Genomic DNA, 18,839 nt, shown 5'->3' on the forward strand with positions numbered 1-18,839 from the left:
AGAAACGAAAAAAGTTGGGGTGCGCACTCATTCGTTTGCCGGTAAGCGGTTTCGTTGTTTCGATGGATACCAACCAACGAATGGTGTGCCACAACATTCCAGATACAGAGCGTTGCTAACTGGTGATGACCGGTGAGTCAGACCGGAGCTCATTCCGCCGTTGAGAGATCTTCTAGTGTGTTTGGGCAGCACACGTGCTATGGTTACATGAGACTTTGAACGAGGGGCTTTTCAAAGTCAAGGTTTTTAAGGTGTTCGTATTTTGTTGTTGACATTCTCATCTGAACTTTGAATATGATTCTCGGTTTTCATTACATACTTGCTGGTCTGTTGTTCTTTGCCACGCCTTCTTAAAATTGCTGAAAATGATGATTATTATTTAAATTTTCATTTAAGTGTACACTATTTTGTATTCAATCTTAAACTGATTAAGATGCAACCTTTTTCAAATGAAAGCTGCAACTTTCGTTTCAAAGTGAATCACAAAAACGATTAACCTTCCAAAGCCGTTCGCTAAATATCCGTTTCCTGGAAATATGCGTTGTAATTTGATTTCGTTCTCCTGGCTGTAAATGTTAACCGATTTTGATGATATTATATTCATTGTTTATTCTAATTACTCAACATTTCAAAATAAAGTCGATATGTATTACCAGGATTTCAGAAACTGGTTCAAAAAGTTAAAAGTCCGAAAAATCAATTTTATTTTTAAAATACTCATAACTTCTGACAGCTTTTCTGTACTTAATTATTTCATTGATGTTTGAAATTGTCAAGAATCCATCTATCCGACAATGTATAAATATGTTGGGGTCCAATGAAAGTTTTTGCCGCTATGACAGATCTTCCGGTAGAAAAAAGTCTTACTTTAAAAAAACGACATCCAATTTTTGCTTTGCTTAGCTGTATTTCATTTCTCAATGAACCGATTTTAAAAACTCAAATTTTAGTTTTTTGGCGTTAATTTGGTCATTATTTCCATAGAACATACTTGGTCTGTCAAAACTACCAGTTCATCAGTATATTGGAATGATGATTAAGATGTTTGAAATGTGCGCTTCGGGTCATATTGACCCGAACGGCTTTGGAGGGTTAATTTAACCCGATCATGAATTTTGAAAAGGGCGAATGCTTCCGGTGTAGACAAATGGAGTTATCAGCTAGATGATCAGGTTTTGATTGTACAAAGTTATTCGAAGGTATTAGGTTTTTGAGAAATAAAGAATCAATACACGGAAAATAATAAAAAGGTAAAATTTACCGAGATAGCAAGGTGAACGCTCGTGAAAGCCAAAAAGGTAACTTATACCTCTTCGAGGTAAAACTCACCTCACAGCGCGGTAAAATTTACCTGAATCGAGGTTGGAAAAAGGTACAATTCACCAAGAAAAAATGTGAATCCAAAAAAGATAAATTTTACCTCGTAGCGAGGTGAAGTTGACCTGGATTGAGTTAAAAAAGAATTCACAACAAAACAATTCATCTCGAAAAAAAGTAACTATTTGCCAAACCCGTTTATTGAGGTTAAGCTGTTTTGTCGTTCAGGAAGGAAGTTTTGCTTCGTGCCAAATATGTGAAAATCGAAACAAAATGGTAAGTGTTTTCTTAGATATCATTTCGTTGTGATGGTTCTCGTTGAAAACTTTGCTTTTGTTTCAGACCGGCTCACAGAGCGAAGAAGGACATAAATGTGATAACGGCATGCAGAAGGATTCAGCGGCCATGGTGGCTCGGGAGAACGCGAAAGCCGAATTGTCACGAGCCTGGCAAAGAAAGAACTTGCCTCAACAATTTTTTTAAAACGTAGAATACGAAAACGAAGATACGTTCCAAATATTATATATATAAGGCGAAGGTACCAATTTATTTAAAATAAATATCAAATTTTGAATGAATTTTGTTTTATTTTTTTTGAGGAAATCAATCAAACAAACTGGCATTTACATTTTAAATCAGTGAATGGAAAAACGGTAAAAATCACCTCGCAAAAAGGTAAATTTTACCTTTTTTTTATTTTCCGTGATATAATATTTTTGCTGGAAGCAGAGGCGGATAAAGCGATCGAGGAGCCCGGGGCAATTTTTCTCGGAGGCCTCCTACGATTATTTTTAAAATTTGCCAAATAATCAACAATGAAAACTCTTATAAAGTTTAGTTCTTTTAGAAATGGGACACTTTCTTTTGCTGACAGCTCATTTACTAGTAATTGGACATTCAAAATTTTGATAGCATTTTGCTGCCTGTGAAAAGTATTATTCGACTTATTTTTTTCAAAATTTAAAATTTACTCGTTTTTAAGTTATTTGCAATGCAAGAGAAAAGGAAAAATAATAATTTTGAACCGTTTCCTACATAATCTATCATTATCAAATTGATAGCTGACAAAACCGTTGATTATTCAAAAAACTACTGTGAACTAAGGTATGGTTGCCAGATTGCCCGGTTTTATCCGGGTTTGCCCAGATATTCAATACAAAATTTATGAACAGTCCGGCCCGGCCTGGTTGCCCGGATTTTTTCACTTTTTTTTGGCAAATCAAACAACAAAAAAAAAGACAAATTGTACTGTATTTTTTTTTATATTTCTGCCTCCAAACAATTTTTTGAACTTGTTTTTTTTTTAAAATAATCATGATACTTTTTTTGAAACCCTAAAAGACGATCGTATTTCGAAGAGTTGTGATGAAAAAATATTTAAAAAAAAATTCTTGAATTTTGTTGAGTAATTTCTGAGTTTTGATTAGATTTGCCCGGATTTTCAGTCATCAATTTTGGAATTCAAGATTTTGCCATATTTTTATATAAAACTGCCCGGATACGTGCAGAAAAACAAAAAAAAACTAAGTGTAAATCGCTTAAATGACAAACAATTTTTTTTCCGATAAGCTGAAATTATTGCGAAAGAAAATGGCGATTATAATGGTCGGTTTCGACAGCCGATACCGAGGCTATGAGACAGATGATTTCTGATGGACGACAAAACTTATGAAAAATCCTATTTCAAACGATTTCCAGCGTTTGACTCCTATAATATGCCTGCTCGTGACAAGGTCTCTAGCATTTTAAAGTACCGTAAACTGGTGGAACTTTGATAACTTTTTTCATTAATTTTTGAAAATTTTGGAAGGGGTTGCATTATCGTAATGCCCAAAGCTTTAAAACACATACTGAGGTGAGGAGTATTAAACATGTTAATTGATTGCAGTTAGTTCAAACGACATTGATGGTTGTTTGAGTGTAAACTCACCGTGCGCTCAATAGTAGTGGTAGGGAAAGATATTGACATCTTTTGACGGGAATATAGACCAACCCGAAAGCAATCTAAAAGAGCTTATGCTCTGTTCAGTACAGGGAGAAATATGCACACAGAGTAAAAATTATGCTCTTTTCTCATTTCATATTCACAAAATGTAGATGTGTGAAATCTTATTGATTTGTATTCTGTTCCACCATAAGCCACTTTTTACACAACAAAGTTGAGACAACAGTCCAAACCAATCCGCCGTGCTATTAAGATCGCTGTAATAAACCCCCAATCAAACCGAAAAATAAAGAGTTGTCGTTTTTAAGTTTTTACTAAATCAAACGTCGCGAGTTCTAATTCAAGTTCCGAAATTGTGTTCCGGCCCCAAAACAATGGTTATAATTAAATGTTTGTTACACAACCAGATTTCGAGTTTCGGGGAAACTTTTATCATTATGGTTTTTACGTACCTCAACATCTTCAAAACATCTGTTATGGTGACGTTTTGCACAGAAGCATCAAAACATCGATAACAGTATTTTTTGTTTAGACTTGATTGAATTTTTTAACGTTTTTTCAAAAACAAATATATTTAAAAGATGGACAATGTTGACAATTTTTTAGCCATTTTTTCTATACGGGCTTTTTCATGGAGAATGCCCGTTTTTTTCAAAATCCAAAAATTATCATCAAATTATATTTATTATTTTTTTTATTTTTTTTATTTTCTTATTGTAAAACACTTCAAGAATGTTGTGTCAAATTTTCAAGTCAATAGAAGTAAAACTGTAGAAATTATAGGACTTTATATCCTCCTACCTAATACTGCAAGAAAGCAAGAGCAGAAACTTCAAACGCGTTTTTCTCGAAAGCACATTTTTAAAGTCCGTGGACATCGTCATTTGAAAACTACTTATCCGATTCTTTTCAAATTTGGAACAAATTTTCTACAGATAAAATACCAGACCCCAACGTTTTTCTTTTTTTTTACTTTGGGGAGATTTTACAGAAAAAAAAATTACGGATTTTTTCGTGAAAAATCGTAGTTTTTACTTCAAACAGCCACAAAAATTTCATAAAATTTTTTTAAAGTTAAACAAAAACGTTGGGATCCAGAAAAACATCTATTAAAAATATTTTGCTCTGATTTTTTGACTTCAGATGATTCTGTGCTGAGATACAGTGTCCACCGCAAATCCTGTTTTCTAAAAGGCATCCTCGAAAGTGCTTCGTCACCGGCTCATTTTTCAATATTTTTGTTCTTTTAACAATGCTTTGTATAAATAGCTCTAGAAAAAAAATCGTGAAAATGGTGTTTTTTTTACCCGTTAGACACTACACCCCCAACCCCCCCCCCCCCCCCCCCTTAAACTAAACCTAATCTAAGAAAAAAGTTTAACTTTCACATCAAACAACCCATTCGCTTCTAAATGCTTGAATTTGTTCAGGAAAGATGTTTGTTTGTAATCCTTAAAAAACAGATATTTGAAGATTTAAAAACTACATTTTAAGTTATATAAAAGACCATCCAATAAAAACCAAATTTGGATTATTTTTGTAACTCAATTTATAGGCTTTCAAACGTAATTAACAGTTTTCAGATATTTTAACTTTATACTTAGTTAATGATGATTATCTGCAAAAATTTCATGTTGATCAAAATTACCCCACTGATCAAAGTTCCCCCAGTTTACGGTATGTATTTGCTAGTTTGTTTTGAAAAAAATCAATGATTTACCAATATTTTGCTCCTGTGGGAAAAAAACAACAATTTTCAATACGAAAACTTTGGATTCCGCTGTTTTTAAAAGCCTAGAAAGAGAAATCTTGTGTCTATTTTTCGCAACCTACGATCCACAATAACCGATAATACTTCTCAATATCATCATGGTTTAACTTGGTTATTGTCAAATTTTGCCAGCAGACATTCCATTAAAAACGCTGTTAAGTGGCTTAAAATTGTTTTGTTAATTTCTAAACAACTTTGTCCACTAAATTGCCTTAAGATTCATAGAAAGAGGTATTGGACCGAAAAGTAGTAAAAATTGAAGGAGGAGGATCCAGCCACCTAAAATAAAGATAACGCGAAGTATTAGTAGGAAAAACTGATCAATATCTTGGCTGAATAAAGTGTGCGCCGACCGATGGGAGATACCAATAATTAATGAATTTTTTCCTTATGAAAAACAATAAATATTTTTTTCAATTTTTTTTCATATGAAGTGTTCCGATCACACGAATGGTTCGAGCTGGTAATTTCGAAATTTGATTCGAATTGCTCTATCAGCACCTTACATTTTCTAGTCAAGACAAAGTAAAAGATAGATATAACATTATTTTTATTTCACCGCTGCACAGTGGTCCGAAAGGACTTAAATTGGAACTTTTTCCTAGCACCTCTGTCGTTCATCTTATCTCTTAAGTATCTTCAGAACATTTGCACCTTTAAATATAATTTAAATATCATAACTATCAAAACGTATAAAAAATTAGACAAGTTCACTATAAAAAAAATGAAAATTCCAACTTTTTTGTTTCAATAGATAGAGCTTTATTTTTCAGTAAAAAGTGTGATTTGAATGTCCCTACAAATTTTTATAACATTTCATTCATGTAAATCCTCATTTAACTATAATAATGTTTAAAAAACTAACTTTTAAATAACTTTACAACCTTTATAACTCTGCTCTGAAAAGAGATAGAGATTTAATGCTTTCAACAAAGTTTCATATTATCACGTTTTCTACAACTTTGTAGTATAAAACAAAGCTCTATCTATTGAAATAAAAAAAAATGAATTTTCAAATTTTTAATAGTAGAATTTGATTAATTCTTGATGGTTTCAAGTTATGAATATTTGAGCATATTTGAAGGTGCAAATGTTCTCAAGACACTTAAGAGATAATATGGACGACAGAGGCGCTAGGAAAAAAGTTCCACTTTTAGCCCTTTCGGACCACTGTGCGCTGATAGCTTGGTATGTGCTTCATCGAAAGCAGGATAAATAATCTTCTTATAACAATTAAGAAGATTTCAGACTTACAAAATTTAAAATAAAAAACAAAAGTAGTAGGTAAATTGAAATTTTATGGAGATACGGATTTAAGAGTTCAAGTGTATACATTTCAAACCCTAAATGTCAATCAGATTTTATTCAGAACCACAATTCAGTGTTTCAAATTAAAATAATATCTCAAATCAATATTTGGGAAACAAATTATAAATGAAATTCATATACAAACTTGAGAAAAAAAAGCTACAATCAAAGCTTAAGAAGGAATTACTAAATTCTTTATTCAAAATATAAATTTCATTTCAATTTCATATTCATAAACACAAACAAATTTGTTTTTAAGTAATGTGTTGTTATTTTAAAAATGTGATGCGGATCTTAAATTTCACATAAAATATTAGAAACAGAAAAAAAAATGCCAAACAGTTATTCATAATGTGACAAAACCTAAATTTGCAAACACTAATTCAGAAAGTAGATTAGATGTTTAACACACATAATTAGAATTTAATCATTAAAAAATCAGATGAGTTTAAAAGTTTCATAAAGATCTCGGGTTCCCAAAATTTAGAAAACCATGAAACTTACAAAAACAACGCAAGACTTGAAAAAGTCAATTAATTGAGTCTCTGTTTGTTTTGAAAACAATTATCAATCGGAAAAACTGAATTCAATATGTTTATAAATCAGTAAGAAAAATTTTAAAATAAAAGTACATCAGAATCAATGGTAGAAAACTTCAGTTGAAAATGTTTCAATTTGAATTTCTAATTTAAGATAGAAATTGGAATTAAAATTCAATGATGAATTTCTGTATGGCCGATCGGAAAATGTAAGCAATTAAAGATGTTTTTCATTGATTTTAGAAAATCTCAGTAATGATAAATAAGCTAATAATAATTTGAATGAAACCTTTATGATGTCTTATTTTGCTGTCGTTAGAAAATCAATACCTTATCGTGCTATCACAAACCTAAATAAATTAAACCTGATTTTGAATCTATCGATTATATTTCATTTAATGAAGGATTCAGAAGTGGTCTAGATTTTGTAGTTAGAGAGATAAAACGCTTTAACAATATTAAAATCTCTTATTTAGTTCATAGGTTACATAATATTTCAATAACCTATAACTAATATCATTAAACAATAGTTTTGGATTTTTGGTTTTATAATATTTTATTTCATTAAAGTTTCAATTTTTTTGCAGACTGTATAACGATGACTTACGTTTTAAATGAAATCTAAGATTCAATTAAATTTAAAATATTCTTAAAATTTCATCATATTTTCCGTATTTTGCAGAATTTGAAAAAATGAAAGCTTCTATAATATTTTTCTCAGAAGTCAAGATGACTCACGATCTTCGAGAAAGTTGATCATTGAATTAAAGCCTTCATATTCAGAACGTTTATGATATTCTACAATTTTGCTTAGGAAGCACACAAATTTTTAGTCATACTTAGCTTTGCACTTCGAAAAAAATGTGTTTGTTGTTTTTTAAATCAACATTCTATTTTTTATGTTAGCCCTTCAAAAACAACTTCGCCTTAAGAAGTGGTTTTCTAGTATCAGCATAAAATCAAAACCAATCATTATTATAAATAACTTTGTGCACAGAATAATTCAAAATATAACATATTTAACAATTAACAATTTATGCTGATTGCAACTATTTGACAAGCAGTTTTCATTCAGCAGAATTCTAGAAATGGACCTGTATTTTTCAGATAATTTGGTTGATGTCAGAAATATTTATTGTGCACGTCATTTTCGGTCCAAAGAAACAAAGTAAGTCCAAAATTTACCAGAAAAGAGGAAATATAGATCACATTTGAAGGAAACCCGATAAAGAAGTGCTGAAATTGAGTTCTTTAGCTCATGTCGTTATGCAATTTTTGACAAAAATTTAAAGAACAAATTTTTTGAGCGATAAACTGTTTCGTACAATTAAAATTGTATGCACATATAAAACTAAATTTCTGTGAATTTTTCAGCGAACAACAATTTGGGTTTACATTAAAAAATGGTTTTAAAGTAAAAAGAAAAAGGAAAAAGTTAGCCTACCTACGCTTCTGAAGCAGCCATTTGAAAATTGATTACCCTAATAGAAAATTTGACTGCAATTTAAATTTCTAGCTTTAACGGCAAGTTATGTAACCTGTTTTGTTCGATAAAAATTTTTACGGAGAGAAAATTTAGAAAATTTATAGTTTTACCAACTATTAAAAGTTAGTTTTTTTGTAGAAGTTCGAGCATTCTTGTGTATTTTCTAACAGTTTTATGCCGCTTGGCGGAGGGGGGAGGGTTTGATCACCCAATATTCAATATAAAACCCTTTGTCACAATAATTTAAATTCATTACCAGGCACTATTTTTGAAATTCTAATTTCATTTTTCGGCACAGCAGTTTTCAGTTCGTTCAGCTTTCCAGTCGTTTTCTATAAAGCTTTGTATGTTTGGGTTCCAGTAAACAAGCTTTATGGCATATTAGCGCTTGATCACAGCTTTGCTCGCAGCTTTCCTACGTCAAGCGCATGAGGTCATCACTAAAGTTGGTTCATTTTTTGCAGGGGAATACATTTCCGTTGGGTTCAATTTTTTTGGATGGTTGATTTTGATATGTGTTATTTTCTTTGGTTATTGGGAAAAATAGATTTTAATAATTTCTGATTTTCAACCAGATTTTTTGTAGCATGTTTGCAAAAGGGAAGGATAAATAGTGAATATAGTGAAATAGGAAAGTGATTCTGCAAAAAGAGAGCAGAAGAAACGAATCATACTCTGATTAAATATGAGAATTTTGAATGGATTATTAGATTTTAAAGTGATCGAAATCATTGACAAACCTCAAACATTGAATTGAATTATGTTAAGGTTTTTGCAATGATTTCAAAACAATGATTGGAAGGCAATCATTGTAAAAGTAATTGCAATAAAAAAATGTGGGTAGCTACCGTGGAATTATGAAATAATGTATTTAGAGAGATGATTAGAGACATGTTTTTGAGAGATATGATGGCAGTATTTTTTCTTCATGTGATCTTGTTGAAATTATTACAACCATGTTTGAGCAACATTTACATTTGCTCTTAAACTGCGTGGGAAAATTCAGCTGCATTTTCTTTGGAAACCCTTCGCATTTCTCTGAAGTTTTCCCTGCCTCGAAAAAAGCATCAGCATCACTGTTCTAAGAACGGTTTCTTGATAGCTAACAAGATGACGATTTTGTCAGGCTCTGAACTGGAATAAAAAAAAATATGATTAATTAACTCGTTTCGAGCGAACGCGAATCCGAGCAAGTTGGGCGAAAAAGTGCGAAAACATGTGCAAACGTTGCAGTCGATTTGTGGAAAACGGCTGCTTATTTATGTGCTCACAATTTTTCCGTATGAGCAAAATTCGTAATGATGCGAATCTTTTGATTCAATGCATTGGGAATAGTGTGGGAAAAACGACGACGCGATGTTCAAGAACGCATTGTCACAGGTCATTGACGGTGCATTAGAATAGACACATGTCCTCGCACTTCAAAGGAGCTGAACGAACAAATTTGCCTTGTGTTATTGTATTCTGCATTAATGGAAAATTGTTTTGTCCATTTTCTAGTAAATTGAAAAATATATTTTTATAAATGCACTTAAACTGAAAGCCTAATGGGCCGCATTGTTTGCTGTATTATTCTTTCTCATCAATTACACATGTAACCTAGGAATAAACGTGTTGGATAATTTAAACAGAATTACGATACAAAGGCAATAATTTTCGGCTCGTGTAGTTTCAGGCATAGTACGTGTGAAATAAAAAGTGCATGACAAAAATGACAAAAATGACAAAAATGACAAAAATGACAAAAATGACAAAAATGACAAAAATGACAAAAATGACAAAAATGACAAAAATGACAAAAATGACAAAAATGACAAAAATGACAAAAATGACAAAAATGACAAAAATGACAAAAATGACAAAAATGACAAAAATGACAAAAATGACAAAAATGACAAAAATGACAAAAATGACAAAAATGACAAAAATGACAAAAATGACAAAAATGACAAAAATGACAAAAATGACAAAAATGACAAAAATGACAAAAATGACAAAAATGACAAAAATGACAAAAATGACAAAAATGACAAAAATGACAAAAATGACAAAAATGACAAAAATGACAAAAATGACAAAAATGACAAAAATGACAAAAATGACAAAAATGACAAAAATGACAAAAATGACAAAAATGACAAAAAAGACAAAAATGACAAAAATGACAAAAATGACAAAAATGACAAAAATGACAAAAATGACAAAAATGACAAAAATGACAAAAATGACAAAAATGACAAAAATGACAAAAATGACAAAAATGACAAAAATGACAAAAATGACAAAAATGACAAAAATGACAAAAATGACAAAAATGACAAAAATGACAAAAATGACAAAAATGACAAAAATGACAAAAATGACAAAAATGACAAAAATGACAAAAATGACAAAAATGACAAAAATGACAAAAATGACAAAAATGACAAAAATGACAAAAATGACAAAAATGACAAAAATGACAAAAATGACAAAAATGACAAAAATGACAAAAATGACAAAAATGACAAAAATGACAAAAAAGACAAAAAAGACAAAAATGACAAAAATGACAAAAATGACAAAAATGACAAAAATGACAAAAATGACAAAAATGACAAAAATGACAAAAATGACAAAAATGACAAAAATGACAAAAATGACAAAAATGACAAAAATGACAAAAATGACAAAAATGACAAAAATGACAAAAATGACAACAATGACAAAAATGACAAAAATGACAAAAATGACAAAAATGACAAAAATGACAAAAATGACAAAAATGACAAAAATGACAAAAATGACAAAAATGACAAAAATGACAAAAATGACAAAAATGACAAAAATGACAAAAATGACAAAAATGACAAAAAAGACAAAAATGACAAAAATGACAAAAATGACAAAAATGACAAAAATGACAAAAATGACAAAAATGACAAAAATGACAAAAATGACAAAAATGACAAAAATGACAAAAATGACAAAAATGACAAAAATGACAAAAATGACAACAATGACAAAAATGACAAAAATGACAAAAATGACTGTTGAGCGTGTAAAAACTGCGCGACTCGGCAGCCCTTGTTAGAAAGTGTGCGCGAGATAGGCCATCACGAACGAGTGAAAAAAACATAAACAAAAACAAACAGAAAAACCCGGCAAAAAACGTTTATCATCGTAGCCTGCGTAGTGAAGAAATATTGATCACTGTTAAGTTCCGAAAGTATTTTTTTTATCCGATTAGTAGTACCGGAGTGATTTATTTAATAAAATAGTTAGTTGCACAGTGCAAATAGTAAGTGAGGGGCTGATTTGTGTCTGAAGTGTTTCCTAAAATTGTATTTAATACCAACTAGGTCACCCCGACTGAAGCTAACCTGCAACAGTAATTGCAAGTCCGTTGATCGATGCAAATAACTAGAAATTCATAAAGAAAACTATTGTACCGTAAATAATCACTATTTGAATTGTCAATTTATTAGCCTAACTACATACTAAATTTGTTAACTAAAGGAATCAACACTAAAAAAGTGCAGAAAGCCTTCTCGATCCACATAAAGAAAACTATTGTACCGTAAGTAATCACTATTTGAATTGTCAATTTATTAGCCTAACTACATACTAAATTTGTTAACTAAAGGAATCAACACTAAAAAAGTGCAGAAAGCCTTCTCGATCCACATCTCTGAGTCTTCTCGAACAAGAATCGGCTGCGATCGAGCAGCAACTGCAGGAGGAAAAAATGCTGCACGACAGACGCTTGGAATTGGAGAGATCGGTGAACGAGAAAAGGCGTGCACTACAACAAAAGATGCAGGAGGAGAAACTTCGCCAGGAGAAGCTGCAACTGGAACAGCAGTTGGCGGACCACAAGGACTTCTTGAACCGGCAGAAGCAGATGCGCGAGCAGTTCCGGAAAATGAAAGCCGATCTGAGTCAGGAGTTTGAGAGCGACGAAGAGGACAGCGATCCGGATGTTGGTTCCGCGAAGACGAAGGCGTGGGTAGAGACGCAAGAAGATCCCCGCGGAGCTTACCCCAAGAAGCCGGCAGCAGCGCCAAGGAGTTTCCCTCTCGCTGTGCGTAACGCGTTGGAGGAACGGCAGGCCGAGACAGATTCGGAACAACACGGGATTGGACGCCAACGCAAACACGAACCATTGGCGACGTCATCGAAAGGCGAGGCTCAAGCGGAGAAGAAGAAGAACGCGGACACCGACCATCGTTTCAAAGAGCTGTTGGAGCATTATTTGAGGGCAAATGGATCGCAACAGGAGCCGGAAGCATCCGAACCAGAAGAGTCTGAGCTAGAAAAGCTTGAACAGGCTTTGATAAGGAAGTTGTTAGAACGTAACACGTTACGACGAGCTTGTAGTGTAAGTTCAGGGCCGACTAAAGAACAGTTGGCTGCACGACAAGCTGCGTCCAAACATCTTCCTACTTTTCGAGGCGAGCCAGAGGTGTGGCCCCAATTCATCAGCTGCTTCGAATACACCACGGAGGCGTGTGGGTACACAAATACCGACAATTTGAAGAGACTTCAAGACAGCCTTCAAGGACTAGCCAAGGAAGCAGTTCAAAGCCGATTGCTCATGCCTGAGTCGGTGCCTGAGGTCATCGAAGATCTGCGTCAACTGTTCGGTAATCCGGAAAAGCTATTGAAGCCACTGATGGCGAAAGTGCGGAAGGTACAAGCCCCTCGAGTGGACAAATTAGAGTCGTTCCTGTACTTCGGGATCACGGTAAAGCAGTTGTGTGATCACCTTGTTGCGGCCAAGCTACACGACCACTTGAGCAACCCCATGCTGGTAGCGGAACTCGTCGATAAGCTGCCATCCGATTATCAATTGGATTGGGTACGCTTCAAGAGAGGTAGGACTGATCTTCCTCTTCGTATGTTTGCCGATTTCATGAAGGGAATCATGTCGGAAGTTTCTGAGGTGGCTAACTTCAACGGGGAGCAGAACACTGCGGTTGCGGAAGGACGGCGAATGTACAAAAGGAAGGAGCGCGTGAATACCCACGACACTAAAGTGTTTCCGGTCGTGCAGAATACGATGCCGGCGAGAACGAGAAAACCCTGCCCGATGTGCAATCGCACAGACCACAAACTAAGGTTCTGTGACGATTTTTCGTCGATTTCATTACCGGAGCGTCAAAGGTTGGTCGATAGACTCAAGCTGTGCAACATTTGTCTGTGTGACCATGGGAAGATGAAGTGCACCTTCAAAGTACGGTGCGAGATACGGAGCTGCAAAGGAAATCACCATACGCTGCTGCACAGGAACGAGGAAGCAGTTAACGTTACCGTGGCGGAGTGCAACCCACATCATAGTGTAGATCGGTCAGTAATCTTCCGAATGATACCGATTACTTTGCATCATGGAGGGAAGGCAGTTCAAACTTTGGCGTTCCTGGACGAGGGAGCTTCAACAACACTTGTTGAGAGTTCTCTAGCAGATTCGTTGGGCGTCGAGGGAACTCCGGAACCCCTGGTCATCGTGTGGACAGGAAATGTTAAGCGAAATGAAGATAGTTCGAGAAAAATCGACCTGCTGGTATCTGCCGTGGATTCTCGTAGAAAGTTTATGATGTCGTCTGCCCACACTGTCGGAGAATTGAAGCTGCCTCTACATAGGACCTGTTACAGAAGCATCGTAGATAAATATCATCACTTAGACGGAGTTCCTTTGTCGAGTACCAAAATGGAAGTTCCCAGAGTTCTTATAGGCCTCGACAACCTACATCTATTCGCCCCTCTGGAGTCCAAGGTTGGTGCCCCGGGAGAACCGATAGCCGTACGTTCAGCGCTGGGTTGGGCAATCTACGGTCCTGATTCGAGACTTGAGCAGCAGCAGCATCACTATTTGAACCATCATCTTGTTCAAAGCTTGAACAATCGCCAGCTTCACGATCTGATGGCGGAGCAGTACGCTCAGGAGGAGCTTCATGTAGCACAAGGCAAACCCATAGAATCGGAGGAAATCCAGAGAGCCCGTGACACGCTTGAATCGACAACTATCCGAGTAGGAGACCGCTTCGAAACGGGGCTACTTTGGAAGCAGGAGCCTGTTTTTCCAGATAGTTATCCGATGGCGCTGAACCGACTGAAGAGCCTGGAACGACGTTTTCAACGAGAGCCGCATATGAAGCAGAACGTGAACCAGCAGATTGAATACTACCTGACCAAAGGCTACTGTCATAAGGCCACGGCAGAAGAGCTGAAGAGTACCAATCCTTCTTCCGTGTGGTATCTTCCTCTTAATGTCGTGCTGAATCCTAAGAAACCGCATAAGGTACGTTTGGTGTGGGACGCGGCGGCCAAATCGCAGGGTGTTTCTCTCAATTCTTACCTGCTCAAAGGCCCCGATCTATTGGCATCACTTCCGGCGGTCATCAGCAAGTTTCGAGAGCGACGAGTTGCAGTGGGAGGTGACATCAAAGAGATGTACCATCAGCTCAGGATTAGAGAAGCAGACAAGCAGGCGCAAAGGTTTCTTTTCCGGTTCCCGGAAGACGATCATCCTACCGTTTTCGTCATGGACGTGGCCATCTTCGGCGCTGCCAGTTCTCCATGCTCGGCGCAATACGTCAAGAACCTGAATGCCCAGCAGTTTTCCACTCGTTATCCAGCAGCAGCACAGGCCATCGTTCACCGCCATTATGTCGATGACTACTACGACAGCTTCGACACCGAAGAGGAAGCCATCGAGCGAACCAGAGAGGTACGTTGGATCCACTCGAAAGGTGGATTCGAGATCACCAATTGGACGTCTAACTCTACAGCTGTTCTTCGAAGTTTGGGAGTGGGTGGTGGCTCCAGAGAGTCAATCCATTTGAACCAAGACAAGGTGACGGATTACGAACGAGTTCTCGGCATCATGTGGGACACACAGAACGACGTGTTCTCCTTTGCGGTGCCCACAAACGCAGCTACAGAGGCAGAACCACCAAAGAAAAGGGGAGTCCTGAGTACGGTCATGTCGCTGTTCGATCCAATTGGCCTGTTGGCTCCATTTACGGTGTTAGGAAAGATGCTCATGCAAGACCTGTAGCGAGCGGGTTGTGACTGGGACCAGCGTATCGACGGAGAGTGCCTGGATAAGTGGCGACAGTGGGTCGCAATGTTTTCTCTGGTCGAGGGTGTTCGGATTCCAAGATGCAACTTTGGATCGACACCTTCTGACCGATTTGGCCAAATACAGCTACATATCTTCAGTGATGCCGGGGAGAATGCGTACGGAAGCGTCGCGTATCTACGGATTTGTGTTGAAAATACTGTAAAATGTTCGTTGGTGATGGCTCGATCGAAAGTAGCACCGATAAAACTTCTTTCCATTCCACGGCTTGAACTGAAAGCAGCAGTCTTGGGAGCACACCTGAGTCACACCGTTAAGAGCAACCATTCCCTTCCTATTCATCAAATCTTCTACTGGAGTGATTCTCGAACCGTTCTCTCCTGGATTCAATCCGACCAACGTCGTTATCAACCGTTCGTCGGCTTCCGTATCGGAGAAATTCTGAGTCTCTCCAAGCTGACAGACTGGCGCTACGTTCCGACCAAGCTAAATGTAGCAGATTCGCTCACCAAATGGGGTCGTCTTCCGGATCTTTCGAGCGAAGGTTCATGGTTTCGTGGCCCGGAGTTCCTGTACCAGCAGCCGTCGGAATGGCCTCAACAGAATCTTCCCGCTGCAAATACACGAACGGAAATCAAGGCAATACACCTTTTTCACGGTGTTGAGCTTCCAAGTTGCTTTATCGACGTGACTAGATTTTCGAAGTGGAATGTTGCAGTTCGCACCGTGGCGTGCATTTTCCGATTCATCTCCAACTGCCGGCGCCGAGCCGCTGGCAAATCCATCGAAGCAGTCCTTTCGACTCCAAAGCTTAAAAAGCTCATCAAGGTTGAAATTCCCTTTGTAGTGGTTCCGTTGCGGCAAGACGTGCATCGATGTGCCGAAAATACTCTCTTCAGGTTGGCTCAGAGCGAGTCGTACAGCGACGAAATCAAGATATTGAAGAAGAATGCAGAATTACCTTTTCAAAATTGGTTTCCACTAGAAAAGTCCAGCCCTCTCTACAAGCTTGTGCCCTTGATCGACACCGATGGTGTGTTGAGGATGGAAGGTCGTTCTGAAAAGGCAGAGTTCCTCCCTTTCGATCTTCGCTTTCCAATAATTCTACCAAGATCTCACTACGTTACGGATCTTTTAATTCAACAATACCATGAAAGGTTTGGGCATGGATTTCGAGAGACGGTGAAGAATGAAATCAAGCAACGTTTTCTGATTAGCGGTCTTACCAATTTGATAAGACGAACCGAACGAAGCTGCGTGTGGTGTAAGGTCCGGAAATGTCTGCCGAAGAATCCACGAATGGCTGCACTTCCTGTACAAAGATTAACTCCATTTAAACGTCCATTTAACTTCGTGGGCATTGATTACCTGGGTCCTGTTGAAGTCGTCGTCGGCCGCCGCAGAGAAAAACGCTGGGTTGCGGTGTTCACGTGCATGGTTGTTAGAGCGGTGCATTTGGAAGTTGTCCACAGTCTTACCGCGCAATCATGCATCATGGCGATCCGCCGTTTCATCAGTCGCCGAGGTCCAGCCTCCGAATACTTTACAGACAACGGGACGAACTTTCGAGGTGCGAGTAAGGAGATAATCCAACGGGTACGAGAAATTGATTCTGTTTGTGCCGATGAATTTACGACTGCTATCACGAGTTGGCACTTCATCCCTCCTGGAACACCCCACATGGGAGGGGCGTGGGAAAGGATGGTGCGCTCGGTGAAGCAAGTCATGGCCGCTTTGGACGACGGGCGTCGATTGAACGACGAAATCCTCCTTACTACGCTTGCTGAAACTGAGGACATGATCAACAGCCGGCCCCTAACTCTTGTAACCACGGACTCAGTGATGGCTGCACTTTGTCCAAATGTCATCCTGCGAGGTTCAGATCCCAACGAGCCGCATGAAGTCATTCAACCTACGCATCCTGCGGAAGCACTTCGGGATGCTTACAAGAGATCGCAGCAGCTGTCCGACGAGTTATGGAAGCGGTGGATTAGAGAGTACGTGCCGACAGTCAACCAACGGTCCAAGTGGTTCTCCGAAACAAATCCTCTAAAGAAAGGGGATCTCGTATACGTGGTCGAAGGCAGTCGACGCAAAGCATGGGTTCGAGGAGTCATCGAGGAGCCGATCGTTTCTGGTGACGGAAGAGTCCGTCAAGCTTTGGTACGCACAACTGGTGGTGTTTTCCGACGTGGAACGGCGAATCTGGCGGTACTAGAGATTGCTGACAGAGTCCAGACGGTGGGTCCAGAGAGTGCCGCTCATCATGCAACTTCTGATACTGGTGGTAACGCTGATCCGGTGGCTCCAGAGAGTGAATCCGGACCAGGTTTACGGGTGGGGGACTGTTGAGCGTGTAAAAACTGCGCGACTCGGCAGCCCTTGTTAGAAAGTGTGCGCGAGATAGGCCATCACGAACGAGGGAAAAAAACATAAACAAAAACAAACAGAAAAGCCCGGCAAAAAACGTTTATCATCGTAGCCTGCGTAGTGAAGAAATATTGATCACTGTTAAGTTCCGAAAGTATTTTTTTATCCGATTAGTAGTACCGGAGTGATTTATTTAATAAAAAAGTTGGTTGCACAGTGCAAATAGTAAGTGAGGGGCTGATTTGTGTCTGAAGTGTTTCCTAAAATTGTATTTAATACCAACTAGGTCACCCCGACTGAAGCTAACCTGCAACAGTAATTGCAAGTCCGTTGATCGAAGCAAATAACTAGAAATTCATAAAGAAAACTATTGTACCGTAAGTAATCACTATTTGAATTGTCAATTTATTAGCCTAACTACATACTAAATTTGTTAACTAAAGGAATCAACACTAAAAAAGTGCAGAAAGCCTTCTCGATCCACATAAGCTAGAGTGAGTGCCCGAGCAGAAGAAAACTAAATGTAAGAATTGATTAAATGATGTCTAAAGTTTAAAACTAACTAAAATATAATCCTTTAGCTTCAAGCTGCTATACTATAAACGCTGCTCTGAGGATTGACAAAAATGTCAAAAATGACAAAAATGACAAAAATGACAAAAATGACAAAAATGACAAAAATGACAAAAATGACAAAAATGACAAAAATGACAAAAATGACAAAAATGACAAAAATGACAAAAATGACAAAAATGACAAAAATGACGAAAATGACAAAAATGGCAAAAATGACAAAAATGACAAAAATGACAAAAATGACAAAAATGACAAAAATGACAAAAATGACAAAAATGACAAAAATGACAAAAATGACAAAAATGACAAAAATGACAAAAATGACAAAAATGACAAAAATGACAAAAATGACAAAAATGACAAAAATGACAAAAATGACAAAAATGACAAAAATGACAAAAATGACAAAAATGACAAAAATGACAAAAATGACAAAAATGACAAAAATTACAAAAATGAAAAAA

The 18,839-nt window shown here is 36.9% G+C and overlaps 2 protein-coding genes across 2 annotated transcripts; both read left to right on the plus strand.

Moving 5' to 3' along the window:
* The first annotated feature begins 125 nt into the window (after positions 1-125).
* On the plus strand, positions 126-15,405 carry LOC129743229 (uncharacterized). The gene is made up of 2 exons (XM_055735207.1): positions 126-132; positions 12,056-15,405. Exons 1-2 carry the CDS (start codon positions 126-128, stop codon positions 15,403-15,405), a joined length of 3,357 nt encoding a protein of 1,118 aa, XP_055591182.1.
* Positions 15,406-15,474: 69 nt separating this feature from the next.
* Positions 15,475-17,781, plus strand: LOC129743230 (uncharacterized). The gene has a single exon (XM_055735208.1). The coding sequence runs from the start codon at positions 15,475-15,477 to the stop codon at positions 17,779-17,781; it is 2,307 nt and encodes a 768-aa protein (XP_055591183.1).
* The last annotated feature ends 1,058 nt before the right edge of the window (positions 17,782-18,839 follow it).

The sequence above is a fragment of the Uranotaenia lowii genome, chromosome 2, assembly GCF_029784155.1.
Source record: "Uranotaenia lowii strain MFRU-FL chromosome 2, ASM2978415v1, whole genome shotgun sequence".
In the NCBI taxonomy this organism is placed as follows: Eukaryota; Metazoa; Arthropoda; class Insecta; order Diptera; family Culicidae; genus Uranotaenia; species Uranotaenia lowii.